Source organism: Spermophilus citellus (assembly GCF_964194105.1).
Source record: "Spermophilus citellus genome assembly, chromosome: 4".
NCBI lineage: Eukaryota > Metazoa > Chordata > Mammalia > Rodentia > Sciuridae > Spermophilus > Spermophilus citellus.
The window spans coordinates 137,095,306-137,109,054 of record NC_138185.1 but is presented as its reverse complement, the minus strand read 5'-3'; the positions used below and the strand labels follow the sequence as shown (position 1 = coordinate 137,109,054).

Sequence of the window (13,749 nt, the reverse complement as noted above, 5' to 3'; positions counted from 1 at the left end):
CAGGTTGTGGGGTGCTTCTTTAGCAGGAGAGCAGGGGCCCAGGGACACAGTCTCTCCTCTTACCAGTGACAAGACTTGTTGTCAGCCCTGAGGAGCCCTCAGAGTCAGTGACTGCTGCTACTTCTCCTGCTCCATCCCCACACTTTTGCAGCTACCAAACTGGATGGGCTCCCCAATCAGCTGACACCCATGGAGCCCCACCTTTGCCTGCTGGATGTCGGCTACTTTGTCAATACTAGCTGCCCACCCCTCCTGCAGCCCACCCGGGATGTGGACCTCATCCTGTCACTGGACTACAATCTCCATGGAGCTTTTCAGGTTGGGAGTGGGGTGGGTGGGACTTCTTACAGGACTGGAAGGTTGGGGCAGGAGTGGGAAGTGGTGGGCCAATTCCAGCTGGGCCTGTCTTGGCCCCTGGCAAGATCTGCTTTGGAGTTCAGTAAATGTCTGGCCCAGCTTCCCTTAGGAGGCATGGCAGTGACACCATGTGGAATGGAACACAGACTATTAACTCCCCACTGTGGAGAACTTGCTTCTTCTGATGCCTTCTACCTGCCCTGCAGCAGCTGCAACTCTTGGGCCGGTTCTGCCAGGAGCAGGGCATCCCATTCCCAACCATCACACCCAGTCCAGAAGAACAGCACCAGCCTCAGGAGTGCCATGCCTTCTCTGACCCTGCCCAGCCTGAAGCCCCTGCTGTGCTGCACTTCCCTCTGGTCAATGACTCCTTCCAGGAATACTCAGCCCCTGGTAAGCCACGCTCTACCTGCATCCTTCCTGTCTCTCTTCAAGTGACCCTAGACCTACCTCTCCAGAGCCCTTTCCCTCCCTGGCTAGGCTGCACTCTCTCCCCAGGGGTGCGGCGGACACCTGCAGAGAAGGCAGCTGGGGAGGTCAACCTCTCTCCTTCTGACTCCCCATACCACTACACAAAAGTGACCTACAGCCCAGAGGACACAGACAAGCTGCTTCACCTGACACATTACAATATCTGCAACAACCAGGAGCGGCTGCTGGAGGCCCTGCACCAGGCCGTGCATCGGCGGAGACAGAAGCAGCAACACAGACCTGAGTGATACCAGGGAGGTGCACTGGCTGGGCTCCCACCTGGTGCCTGCCAGCCTTGACTCTTTGAGCATCACCAAATGTTCTGGAGCTCTGATGTCCATGCATAGCTCAACTAAGGTGTATTCTGAGGATCATCTAGAGGTGGCAATGAAGCCAGCAATGACTCTATCCACAGCATCCAGGCTGAAGCCTGTAAGCAGAGAGGCTGGACTCCCTTCCTCCTTCAGAAGGCTGGGAGTGAGGGGCCCAGATCATTATAGCTGTAGTTAGGACCAGTCTCCACATGGAGAGGACCAGGGCTACCTTCTTTACAAAGGGGGATGGGATTTGGGGCTCAACATTTCCATGACAGCAATGGGTAGAGATGGGGATAAAGTGACCAAATGGACAGAGTAAAGTGGAGCACTTTATGTATTACAGCGGCTCTTGCAAATAGGAAGTACTGTATGAAATTATCTGTCATCCCAGGCTCTTAGTTGCATATGGTCAGGACTGGCTTAAAAAGCAAATTGACACATCATCTCCCCAGGTACCTGGTGTAGTGAGCTCATCAGTGCAGATTCCCCTCAAGGAGCAGGGCATCTGCTTGGGTCACCCTTTCTAAGCAGAGTGGAGACCAGTGGAGTCCAGGGGTCACTAATGCTGTAGCCCTGGCCTTGCCTAGGTTAGCAGACTCCCAGGCTGTCCTCTTCACCCATGCAGGGATTTGGGGGTGAGGCCACAGTCCAGTTAAGGGGCTGTTTCTTGCCACATGGTAGGGGTTGCCAGACTTGGAATCAGATGAACCAAAGAAAGAGACTAGTAACCGTGAGATAACTAGCAGCTTGTGATCATGATGGGATACATCTAACAGGAACTGTCTATCCCAGAAGCAGCCAGGGTAGGGATGTCCTTGTGCTGATAGTTGTCACTGGTTTCCCAGATAGAGTCTTCACGTGGCACCTGGAGGTTTGGTATTGCCCTGGGGTTCACTTCAAGGCCCAGGCCTGTTGAAAGAAGAGAGAGAGAGATAGGAACTGGCCATCCCAGAATCTTCCCTGAGCAGTCATCAAACTCTCTGGCCTCTCTTGGAACACTCCTTCTAGAAGCTGTTTCTAGAAGCTGACAGGCAACAACAGTTTTGTAGAAAGAATGGGAGGTAATTTCCTTGATTCTCATGATTCAACTTGCTATAGCTGCCAGACCTGACCAAGTGACTCTCAGATCCTTCTCTAGGCATGTGTCTGGAGTCACAGAGCAGAAAAAAAATGGCTATCCTGGTAGTCCCAGAATTCACTGTGTCTAGGACAAGTCTCTTCAGCAACACATCACCTAAACTTGGAACCCATGGGCTCTGCAGGAGTACGAGTGGATAATTACACCAGAGACCATAGCCAGCTGCTTCCTGTTATAGGGCACATGGTTGTATGTGACATACAGACTGATACTGGGCCTGGGGTCCCCTGTATGGAGGATTTCACACTGTCTGTCTCCAATCTTTCTCCCATGATCTCCCAACTCAAGTGTCCTCTCCACTGGTTTGGAGGTGGGAAAGATGTGGGTAAGGTAGTTAAATATCAGAATTATGCTAGGATCTATAGGAGGCTGAGGACCTGCAAAAAAGAGTCATGTGTTTCTCTGCCTCAACCTGCCATGCTCTCCTAGCCTTTGCATTTCTTGCCCTTGGTCTGTAATCTCAGGGACATGCTGACATCTTGGCCCTTTGTCCCTCGGGAGCAGGGCTGGGAAGTCGGAGAGGATGGAGATAGAGCAGGGTATGAGCAAGGGCAGATGGTTTGGCTATGCTGCAAATGAACACCATTGTTTGAAGAGGAAAGAAGGGGAGCTTTCTAGCAATGTGCAAGGGAAGCCTGGGATACCTCCTCCCTTGGGGCTGGCTGGAGCAGGAAAGGTCTTATACAGCCTCTGTGGCAGAGCTGGCCATCTGCTGGGTCTGGCCCAATGTGGAGGATGGGGCAGGCAGAGCCAAAGTAGAGTGAGGTTCTGGGAGGTGACAGTCGTATCTGTGGGGAAAGAGAACCTTGTAGCCTGGGCTCTGCCATCACAACTGTGAATGGGGTTTGCACCCAGAGTAGGGGTGTAGGGCTTCCTATTTCCCAGGGGTAGCTGAAGGGTCTCAAAGGCAAGGGACCCCCCATACCCCAGCAGAATAGGTCAGAGTTCCAGGACCTTGGGTGTGAGAATAGCCTTGGTGCCAGTCACTGAAGCTCAGAATCCCTGCCCCCCCCCCCCACCTACTCAAGCATCCCACCTGAGCAAAGCAGCTGTATTCTCTGCCAGGAGTCTGGCCTTGGGTTCCAGGCTTAGATTCTGGGCTGTAGAGCGAGGGAAAAAGGACAGTTACCCTGGCCCAGACCCAAGGCATCCCAGGCAGCCAACTCCCCTGCTGCTCCTTCCTCCTGCCCCTGGAGGTTTTGCCCTGCTCTACTGAGCATCCCACATGGACAGTGAGGGTGAGCAGTTTCCCCAGGGCATCCTGTCTCCTGGACACTCAACACAGCCAGGAGAGGTGCAGCCTGGATGAGTGGGAGGTGCTGAAAACTGAAGAAACTTCAGGTCTTTTGGGAATTGTGGGAAGAGGTCCACAAAGATAGAGCCCAGGGGAAACTGAGGAATGGGGCCAGGACATTCCCTGATCACACTGTCAACACAGAGCCTTGCTACAACCCAACAAAGGCTAAAATGGTTGAAGGGGGTGCTTTCTGGTGTTCCTCCTGGTGGTAGAACCGGGCTTGATCACTGTTCACAAGACACCTCAAGGAGGTAGCATTCAGAGGTGTCTGAGGATTAGAGAAATCCCTCAGGAGCAGATAAAGCAGAACCTGTAATATCCTTGACAGAACAGAATCCACAAGGATCCTGGCAGGAAGGGCTTGGGTGTGGGTTTCAAAAGTGGTAGACTACAAAGGGAGCAGAACAGGACTATGAGGCAGCTGGGGGTCAGACAGGCTCCACCTCCTGCCAAATAGCCGCGTAACTTTAAACAAGTTACTTAACATCTCTGGGCCTTGAATTCTTTGAGGAAAGAAAATAAGTCCCAGATATTTCTCAGGGGTTAGAAATACTTGATGTGAAATTTCCCAGTGCCAGTTGAACTGGGAGTTTAGGACCCAGGGAATCAATACCCTGCCCCTGCCATCACCAATCCTTCCCCATAAGCCTACCTGCTGCACTGCCCAGGGCTTGCCGCCAGCGCTCAGCCTGCTCTTCAGATGGTGCTGCAAACAGGATCTCTTCCCCATTGCTCAGCCTGGCACCCAAGCAGCCATGGGTCAAACTCAACCACTGCCTCCAGCCCCTCAGCTTTATGGCTGCAGGTGGAGTCAATCTCACCTTAAGGAGAACACGTGCTTCCTGCCCTGGTGGTCCTTCATCTTCTCACACTGGGCTCCCTCAAGGTCAAGGGGGACAGTGGAAGCCACTTTCTGAGGAGAAATTAGGTACAGGGTAACTGTGGACATCTACGCTTTTCCCTATGGATTTCTTTCTGTCCTCTGACCCCTTAGCCTTGTCTCCAGCCCCCAAATTCCATTTCTTGCTCCCTTTGCTGTCTGGTACCTCCACTGCCATCCTCTCATCCAAGAATAACCTTAGAGAGCTGCCTTCCAAGGCCCCATAGCAACTGTCCCAGGAGCTGGCATCATGCTGTGGAGAGAGGTGGTGAGGTAGCACATAAAGGGGAGGCAACAGCCAGGTCTGGCCCCATCATTCGTCCAGAGCCCCCCAGGGGAAGTCCTGGGCTGCACCAAGGTCATTAGAACCAGGAGGGACTCTAACAAGGAAACCAAGAAAAGTAGGAAGAGAAGGAGCAGCCCTACCCCTTCTGGGTGGGACAGAGGCTGTGAAGTACCTGAGAGCAGGGACTCAGTTGCTCTATCCAAATCCAAAAGCCAAGCCCCAGGTGGCACTTCTGAGCCAGAGTGGTTTTGCAAAGGGGGACTGCATGGGGAATTTTCTGGCACTTACCACCTTCCCCCCAGGCAGGAGCTGCTGCTTAAGCTCGAGAGACCCCTTCATGGCAGGGGTACTCTTTGTCTCCTGAAAAGATGGGATCAGCACAATGATCCTTTTCTGGTAGGTCCTCCTAACCTGCTCCTACTCTACTTTTTTATTTCTAATGTCCCTCAACTCTATGGACAGTGTGCCAGCTCCTGCTGATTGTTCCAGGGGATGGGTCCTTACCACCTTGAGTTCCTGGGCTCCTGCTGTCTGGCCGTATGCTCCAGGGAGATGCTGGTGGTGAGGGGAGCCCTGACTTTCAGGCTTAGAGACTCTCCCCATGCACTACCCTCAGGCTCTGTTCTCCAGGGTACAAAGCCTTTGCTTGCCCCTTGCCCCAGCGTCTCCACACCTCTGTCATCTTCTGCAGCTGGGCAAACTTCTCCTTCTGAACTGCCAGCAGCTTTTCTAAATCCTTGTGTCTGTGGAGCAGCAGCTCTACATCTGACACTGAGTGCTAGAGAGAAGTGAGTCAGGGTAAGGTCCAGTTTCTTGGGTGCTGAGAGCCTTCCCTCACCCTCCGCAACCCAGCCTGGGTGACCAATGAGTAGAACAGCAGTAGGGTCTGTCCTGGGCCATGGCTGCCAGAGGACATCTGGCTCTGGGCAGTCTCCACTCACCCCAAAACTGGGCTCCAGCAAGAGGCCCTCCCTGGAAGCCAGCCAGGCATCTGCCTGCTCCACACCCTGCCTCAGCTTCTGCAGATCCCAGGTCTGTTTGAGGCGTTGCTGGCACAGGGTCCACTCTGCCTGGAGCTCCTGCAGCTGCCAATGCAGGTCCTGCAGATACTCTGCCACCTGAAAGGGAAGGACAGCTGCAATGGGAGCTAGGTACTCGTGGCACTCCCACTCCAGGAAGGGCAGGAGAACCAAATTGAAAGCAGAGGGACCTTCCCCATTGTGGCTGCTCTGTTCCTCCCCGGCCTTCCTGTACTGCTGGTTTTCACACCTGTTCAGGTTCCAAGGCATTGGGAAGTTGGGCTCATCCCACCCTCTATGCTCACACCTCCAGGGACATAAAGTGGCCATTTTCCACCATTTTCTGTCCTTCCTTTTGTATGTCCTGGGCTTGAAGGCAATGCTCCTGGATTTCTTGCTGCAGCTCCTCATGCTGCCCAAGAAGCTGCTCAGTCCCCACCATGTCCCCAGCCAGCTCCTGGGAAGACACCAGCACCTTCCTCTCCTGAGCCCATGCTCTGCAGGGAAAGAAAGCTGCTACCAGAGTTGGCAGGACAGCCTGGGGGACAAGGGCAGAGACAGTTCTGCTCCCCCAAATCCAGGATGACCGCTATCCCTCAAGGCAAAGCTGAATCAATTGCCAAGGCAGAAGACCACCTACAGTAATTCCCGGCAGTGCCCAAGGAAGGCATGGCCTTGGGCAGCCTGTGCCAGCTGCTGGTCCCACTCCTGCGCCTTCGCCTCCAGGGTGGCCCAGGCCTTCTGCACCTTGGCCAGCTGCGTGGCCAGGCCCTCTTGAGCCTCAGGGTGCCACTGGCCCAGTCTGCAGGTTTCCATCTGTACCTGTGCCAACTCCTTTTTGATAGCCGCCAGTTCTCTCTGCAACCAGAACACAAGATCAGCCCACAGTCTCCCCTTTGTACCCCCATTCATACATGCTCCCCATTCAGAAGCCCAGGTCTCTCTAAGGAGCACCCTGCATTCTGCTCTATAATCTGGGCCAAGTTCCAGGGCCCTGAGGGGGAAGGCCCAAATAGAATCCCTGGGTGGAGAGGACTCCTGTGGACCTCTGGGAAGGGGCTGAGATGGACAGACACACTTCTGGCCTCTGGGAGGTGCTCAGATGGGCAGGCCTTGGGCAAGGTCCTCACCTGCAGGCCCCTGTGCTGGGGCTGCAAGGACTGCACAGATGACAGGCAGTGGCTATGGATCTTTCCCTCAATCAGGGCAGTTTTCTCCTGCATCCAGCCCTGAAGCTCTGTAACTGCCTTCTCTAAGCCACGGACCTCTCGGGCTGCAACCAAGTTCTGGGAGAGAAAGGAGGCCCTGCTGGGGCTGCATTCTGTTCCCAGGGTCCCTTCTCCCTGAGACATGGCCTCTTCGGCTACCTCCTTTTGAATGAGGATGTAGTGACTCATCCATGACCCCCAGGAAATGTCCTAGACGTGGCAGCTACACAATGAATGTGATGTTACTGGGGTTGAGAAGGAGCTTTCAGTACTCATCTCATGGGAGTGTGGCCCTGGAGTGCTTGAGGACACATCCATTCATGTAAAGAGCAGGCTGGTCTGTGGGAGGGTCTGGGCAGGCCACAGCTGTAGCATTTCTGCTGGGGCCAGGACAGGAGGAGTGGGTTAGCTTTGGAGCTGACTGCCCCAGGCCAGGATCCTTGGGCTGTGGGGTCAGTCAAGGGCTCAATGAGCTGGACTGCTCTCAGAAACCAGCAGCTATGGTCAAGAGCTAAGGTTCTGGAAGAAAACGGATTTCCTTAGTGAACAAACCCACTCAGAGCATTTAGATTTGGGGAGTGGGTGAGGGAGAAGGGGGAGAACTTGGCACTGCAAGAGGAGAGAGCACACGGAGTTAAGTGTGAGACTGTTGGAGAAGGGACAAGGTTTGTCTTATTAGAACTGGAGCCCATGCTTGAGAAAGGGAAAGGCTTCAATGGATTTAGAAGCTGGCCAGACACACTACCTGCTGCTTCTTGAAGCTGTCGATGGTACTAGGAGGAAGCCAGATCCGTGGATAGAGCTAGATGGGGGGACTGAGGCCCCCACCTGCTTGTCTTTGGGAAGTAGACCAGTGCACGCATGCACACACTCCACAGCTAATAGGGCTGCTTGTTTCTGGTCCTGGCAGTGAACAGGATGGGCCAGCCCCTTGGCTACCCTGTCCACCCTGGTCTGTGGGTGCCTACCTTTGTACGCACTTTGATTGTCCTGTCCAGCCTCTCCCAAGTCGCCTCAATGCGGCTCTTCTGGGCTTGAATCTGGGGATAGTACCTAGGTGCTCCTTTCTCCAGGGGCCTTGCCAGATCCTTCAGGGCCTGCACTTTGACCTGCCCCAGGCTCTGGATTTCCCTCCTGAAAGCATCAAACTTCTCTTCCAGCACCTGCAAGTTTGTGGAACCAGGTAGTGTCACTCTGAAGGTAGTGTCTAGAAGCCTGTGGAGCTCATGAAGAGCTTGGCAGGATCCAATGGCTACATAATCTGTCGGCCCTGGTTCTAGAACCACAGGGATCCTCCTAAAGATGCCCCTTCCCATTTCCTTGCTGCACCCCCACAGCATCCCTCTCATCCTCAAACACAGGCCTTCCTCACTCTTGCTCAGCCTGAATTCACTGTCCCCCAGGTTTGCCCAGGACTGACCCACCTTGACACTCTCCAGGTCCTGCCCATAGTCCTGGGACTCAGCGATGGCCACCCTTGTGGTCAGCCAGGCATCGAGGAGCAGGGTCTCTTGCTCCAGTTGGTGGAGCTGTAGCTGCTCCTGCAGGCCCTGCCCCCTGCCCTCCAACCTCCGGAGCAGCTGCACGTGGGCCTTGCTCACAGCTTGCAGCTGAGCCAGCACCTTGGGGCTACAGCAGGAAGGACAGTTAGGACTGGCACCCTTCTGCAGGCTGGAGTAGCCAGCCTCAGCCACCTCTGTGGGGGGCACCCTTCTCCTCCCAGGAAGGTGTGGCTGTGGCCCACCTGTCTGGGTTCTGCCTGCTGTCCAGAAGGGCTGCTGACCGCTGCAGCTGCTTCATGCGCTGACTGAATCCCTCCAGGTCTCTCTTGGTGGCCTCTAGCTGTCGCAGAAGGGCCTGTGTGGCCTCAGCACTCTGGCCCATGTCCTCACTGTCAAGGACATGGCCTCGTTCAGCCAGCCAGGATCCTGCTTCCAGGAGCTGGGGTGACAACAGATCATTTTTTCCATGGATGAAGACCCTGGGACTCCAGCTTGTGATTTGTGGCCTTGAGATTTAGAGCTGTAGTTGTCAGCTGGAATCCCCTGGTGGAGGTCCTCACCAACTCCCTAAGCCTGCGCCCCACCCTGGCAGATTCTCAACAGGTTTGGATGAAGTCTGAGCATCAGTGTGTCTTTTTCTTTTGTTTTCTTTTGAGACTGGATTTCACTATGTTGTCCAGGCTGGTCTTGAACTCCTGGGCTCAAGTGATTGACCCTCCCCTCCATCTTGGCCTCCTGAGTAGCTGGGACTATAGGGAACACTGCCACACCTTGAGATCAATGTTTCCTGAAGGTTCCAGGTGATTCTTTTTTTCACACAAAGTAAAGACACTTTATTCTAGATTCTCAGGCATAGATTTTGTTTTTGTCACATGATATTAGAACAAGATTTTAGTCAATATTCCTTTCCATGTTTTTCCTTTTTACTTCTTATTACTTCATCTAATTTCTCTTCTTATACAAATGTATTTCACCATTGTGAGGTAATTTAGGGAGAATCACAAGATGAAGTCTCCAGGTGATTCTGATGCAAAGCCCTGGCTGAGAACCACTGGTTTAGAAGAAACAGTGAAACAAAGCAAACAATCCAGTGGCCTGTTTTCTGGGGAACAGGCAGATGAAAGAACTTGGGACGTGAAACCTCTTAGTGGGGGAGAGAGAAGATGCACAGCACTTGGCCCTTGCAGGTGATTCTCAGGTCCAGCCCTCCCCGGCTGTGCTCCACCTACTCACCTCCATCAGAAGCTGCTGGGCCTCCTGGGCCTGCTGCAACAGCAGTCTCCTCCGTGCCATCTCTGCTTGCAGTTGGTCCAAGGCTGCCTCCAGCTGCTGCACCCGGGCGGCCACCTCATGGGCAGCAAAGTGCCCAGCCTGCACCAGCTTACGCCCTGTGCCTACCACCACCTGGGTCAGAGCCTTGTGGCTGCTCATTTCACTCTCCAAGTTCTGTGAAGGAGGAAAAATAAAATAAAAACAGGGATGCTCTGACACTTGGGGTGCCTCAAGGGTTGTGCCTGAAGCCTCATGGCACCCCACAGACTTGTTCCCCTGTCCCAAGTACACAAAGAATCCATGGTGCCCTCCAAAGCAGGGAGAGCCTAGTTGGACCATAATGCATGTTCCTTATCTGTGAGCCCTTCCCACTTTTGAAGGCAGCACCTCCCAGCATGAGCCAGCACCTGGTGCTTCTCCTGCAGGTGCCGCACAGCACTCAGGCTCTGGCCATAATCCTGGGCAGTGGCCAAGGGCAGCTTCTCCTGCACCCAGGCCATCTCCTCATCAACATCTCTGAAGAACTTCAAGAGGAGGCTCTGGGCCTCCAGGGCTGCCCTGCGCTCCTGCAGGGGCTCTCGAAGACTCTGCAACCTGCAGCAGGGGAGGGCAGAAGCAGGAGAGGAACATGTCATCAGAACTGAGCCTAGACTGTGACGTAGAGTTTACCCCCTTCTGTGACCCTCATCATGGACTGGGGGAAAAAGTGAGAAGACATGAGCTGGGAAGAGGGGGCGGGTGTCCCTCTAGGGAACGGAGGAAGAGGAAGAAACATGCTGATCTACCTCTGAAGCAGCTGTTGGGCCTGCTCTTCCACATCTTTGGCGAGGCAGTAGCCATCCCGCTTGAAGGTCTGGGCCTGACCCAGTAGGGCCTCTGCCTGCCTGGTCTGCATGTCCAGGGCTACTTCCAGTTCCCCCTGTGCCCCCAGGAGCTTGCCTACCCCAGGTAGGTTCTGGCCTGTGAAAGGGGCTTTCAGCTGGCCCTCAATGGGCTCCAGCCCGCTCTCCAGCTCCTCTACACTCTGCTGTAGATGTAGGACCTGGGGCAGAAATGACAAGGTATAAGGGGGAGGCCAGAGCCCACCCAACTGCTCCATAGCATGTCACAGCCTCACCTCACAGGCCTTCTGCAGCTTGGTGACTTTCCTCTGGCAGTTGGCCTGCAGCTCAGCCCAGAGCTCTTCCAGTTCCTGCAGCTGCTCTTGAATGGTCTCTGAGGCTGGGTGGCCCCCGTGAAGCAGTCTCTGCCCCTCCTGCATTCACAACATGACATATACCTCACAGACTCAGGACTGCTGGTACCACCGCCCTTGTATTGGCTTCAATGACCAGCCCCACAGCTATGTGATCTTGTGCAAGTTTCTCAGCCTCTCTGAGCCATATGTTCCTCATCCATATAGTGAAGATAATAATAATAATTTGTTTAAGTGAGATAGAGTGTATGAAATACTTAGTAGGTCACTTTATGTCAGCCCGGAGTCGAGACCTGCCTTTGTAGGTAGAAAAGGAAATGTTTTTAAAGGTGTTATGTCTTGCTGCCTCTACCTACATAACTGCTTATCTGCACTTAACTGCACTTATCATGTCAAAATGTTACCTTTAAGATTATTGAAAAGTCACCACTTTTGGAGAGGGAACCCCGAGGAAGAACCTGCTGCATGCCGGTGCATGCCACTACATGCCAGTGCGAGGCACTAGCACAAGGAAAGCACTTGATGAACATCAGCTGTCACAACCATGGTTCCAGACCAGCTTCCAGTCTCTGAGGGGCAGTCTGTGGCCCCCTCAGCCCCATGGTGTCTCACCTTCTGCAGCTCCTGTTGCTGGGGAACACTTGCATCCAGCTCAGCCTGGAAATTCTGCTGCTTCCGTAACTGTGCTTGCAGCTTGGCTGGGTCCTGCCAACCTTCTTCCAAAGCCACCAGGTTCTTCTCCCTCAGCCACGTGGCCAGCTAGGTGCATGGGGAGGACCAGGTTCTGCGGCCTTGGACTCTCCTCCCTTCCTAACTTCTGGGGTGCCCTGGAAGAAGGGTGACCTTTCCCTGGGGCATCTCCTTCCCCCACCCACAACCATTCCTGCTCCAAGAAAGGAGAACCTCGAGCGAATCCTGCAGAAAGTTTTGCAGCTGTTGCAACTCCTCCAGCTGACGACCCCGGGTCCTTACTCGCTCCACCAGTGCTTCTTTCCTGCAGAAGGAGGGTATCATAGGCCCCCAGTCTCACCCATCAGGACTTGGAGCTGCTACAGGTGTGTATATGCGCGTGTAACATGTGCACATAGCTTAGAACATCTTTTCTTGGCATCACAGTCCTGAATCAGGTTTCCTCTGAAATCATGAAACATCCCCTCTATATTAGTGTTTTTTGTGAGCTGAGCTGTATCCACTATGTTGAAATTCTAGCTCCTGGAAATTCAGAATGGGACTGTATTTGGAGATAAGGTCTTTGAAGAGATAACCAAGTTCAAATGAAGTCGTAGGGGTGGGCCTAATCTGATACGATAAGTATTCTTAATGAGGTCACAGAAACACCCAGAGAGGAAGGAGACCATGTGAGTCCAGAGGGAAGATGGCCACCTATAAGCCAAGGAGAGAGGCCAAGAAACCGACCCTACTGACAACTTGATCTTGGACCTCTAGCTTCTAGAATTATGAATAAACAAGTTTCTATTGTTTATACTACCCAGCCTGTGGCATTTTGTTATAGCAGTCCAAACAGACTTATACAGTATCTAAGCCACTTTTTAATTATGCACTATTAGTAGTAAGAATATTTTAAGCAGGCACTCCAAATGTAGATAGATAAAGATAGATAATATTTAACATAATTTATGATTATGACAATTTAACACTTGAAATGTAATATAGGTATATATGTTATACACCAATTTATGCATTTTATATATGTGCTTCTGTACCACTGTATTAAGTACATTGCCACATACATGAAAATAAAGATTGTAAATAAGACCTACAAGAGATATAGAAAAAGAGGTTCTCATATCCCTTCACCCCTGTAGACTCTGTACACTTCCCCACATGAGTTCCCCACACTAGTGAGAGTGTGAACCCCACTGCCAGAGGCTATGGTGGGTGGTGGAGGCATAGATGGGCCTAACTGAAGGGAAACCTCCTCCTGAGGATGGCAGAAACCCCGGAGGGGACAGGGTGGCGCTGTGCCAGAATCAGCCAGGCCTGCCAGGAGCCACCCAAGGTGACAGAGACCAGCAAACCAACATTTTCCATTTGTCATTTCAAACACTTCCTCACACAGGTGAGGTCCACCTGCAAGAATGGAGAGGGTACATGTATGACTGGTCGTGTGGAGCGACTCCACATTGTGCACAACCAGAGAAATGAGAAGTTGTGCTCCATTTGTGTACAATGAATCGAAAAGCTGTCTGCTGTCATGTGTAACTGATTAGAACTAATAAAAAATAAATTTAAAAAAAAGAATGGAAAGGAGATGGCCTGGAATCACAAAATTAATAGGCCCTGGTGGCCTCTCTGGCAAGGATGGTCCTTGCTGATGTGGGGTCCAGCTTTTGGCCATATCTGCCTCAATCTTAAAGTTCAAGAGCTGGACGAGGCAGCGGAACTGGATGAGCTTTCATGAGAAAGAAGGCAGAGTCTGGCGTCTCATAAGTGTGAAGCTCATGTGTATCTGTGAATGAAATTACCTAAGTGTAAGAGATCTGCTGCCTGCCTGTGACTGAGATGCCACAGCCCCCTGGAGACAGTATTTTAGCCCCTTGTAGGTTGAAGACTCCTCTATGACAGAGAGGAACTTGCCTCAAGTTCCACCTGTAGTGGGTGGCAGAGGAATCCAGGGCTGTCTGGCACTAGAGGGCTAATGCTTAAGCACTGTGCTCTGGTGCCTTCCCTTTCATTAGATTGTTTGCCCTCTAAGTTTCTGAGTGTGTGCTTTTTAGTAAAACTCCCTTTTAGGGCTGTGGCTGTGGCTCAGTGGAAGAGCGCTTGCCTGGCACGTGTGAGGCACT

At 52.8% G+C, this 13,749-nt stretch overlaps 2 protein-coding genes across 2 annotated transcripts in view; one reads left to right on the top strand and one right to left on the bottom strand.

Annotated features, from left to right (window-relative positions):
* The window catches only part of MAPKBP1 (mitogen-activated protein kinase binding protein 1), a 74,345-nt gene extending 73,253 nt beyond the window's left edge, over nt 1–1,092 (top strand). Inside the window, exons 50-52 of the mRNA XM_081291586.1 lie at nt 152–318; nt 564–750; nt 856–1,092. Of these exons, the coding sequence (XP_081147712.1) occupies nt 152–318; nt 564–750; nt 856–1,076 (575 nt within the window). The 3' untranslated portion in view covers nt 1,077–1,092. The remainder of the gene's footprint in view (nt 1–151; nt 319–563; nt 751–855) is intronic.
* Nucleotides 1,093–1,914: 822 nt separating this feature from the next.
* The window catches only part of SPTBN5 (spectrin beta, non-erythrocytic 5), a 48,130-nt gene continuing 36,295 nt past the window's right edge, over nt 1,915–13,749 (bottom strand). Inside the window, exons 50-70 of the mRNA XM_081291592.1 lie at nt 11,846–11,936; nt 11,555–11,701; nt 10,865–11,002; nt 10,533–10,789; nt 10,155–10,341; nt 9,709–9,921; nt 8,718–8,914; nt 8,398–8,602; nt 7,942–8,136; nt 6,896–7,051; nt 6,406–6,623; nt 6,073–6,262; nt 5,688–5,864; nt 5,420–5,524; nt 5,035–5,106; nt 4,627–4,713; nt 4,402–4,493; nt 4,233–4,318; nt 3,320–3,383; nt 2,729–2,852; nt 1,915–2,054 (exon numbers count right to left, since the gene is read on the bottom strand). Of these exons, the coding sequence (XP_081147718.1) occupies nt 2,744–2,852; nt 3,320–3,383; nt 4,233–4,318; nt 4,402–4,493; nt 4,627–4,713; nt 5,035–5,106; nt 5,420–5,524; nt 5,688–5,864; nt 6,073–6,262; nt 6,406–6,623; nt 6,896–7,051; nt 7,942–8,136; nt 8,398–8,602; nt 8,718–8,914; nt 9,709–9,921; nt 10,155–10,341; nt 10,533–10,789; nt 10,865–11,002; nt 11,555–11,701; nt 11,846–11,936 (2,986 nt within the window). The 3' untranslated portion in view covers nt 1,915–2,054; nt 2,729–2,743. The remainder of the gene's footprint in view (nt 2,055–2,728; nt 2,853–3,319; nt 3,384–4,232; nt 4,319–4,401; nt 4,494–4,626; nt 4,714–5,034; nt 5,107–5,419; nt 5,525–5,687; nt 5,865–6,072; nt 6,263–6,405; nt 6,624–6,895; nt 7,052–7,941; nt 8,137–8,397; nt 8,603–8,717; nt 8,915–9,708; nt 9,922–10,154; nt 10,342–10,532; nt 10,790–10,864; nt 11,003–11,554; nt 11,702–11,845; nt 11,937–13,749) is intronic.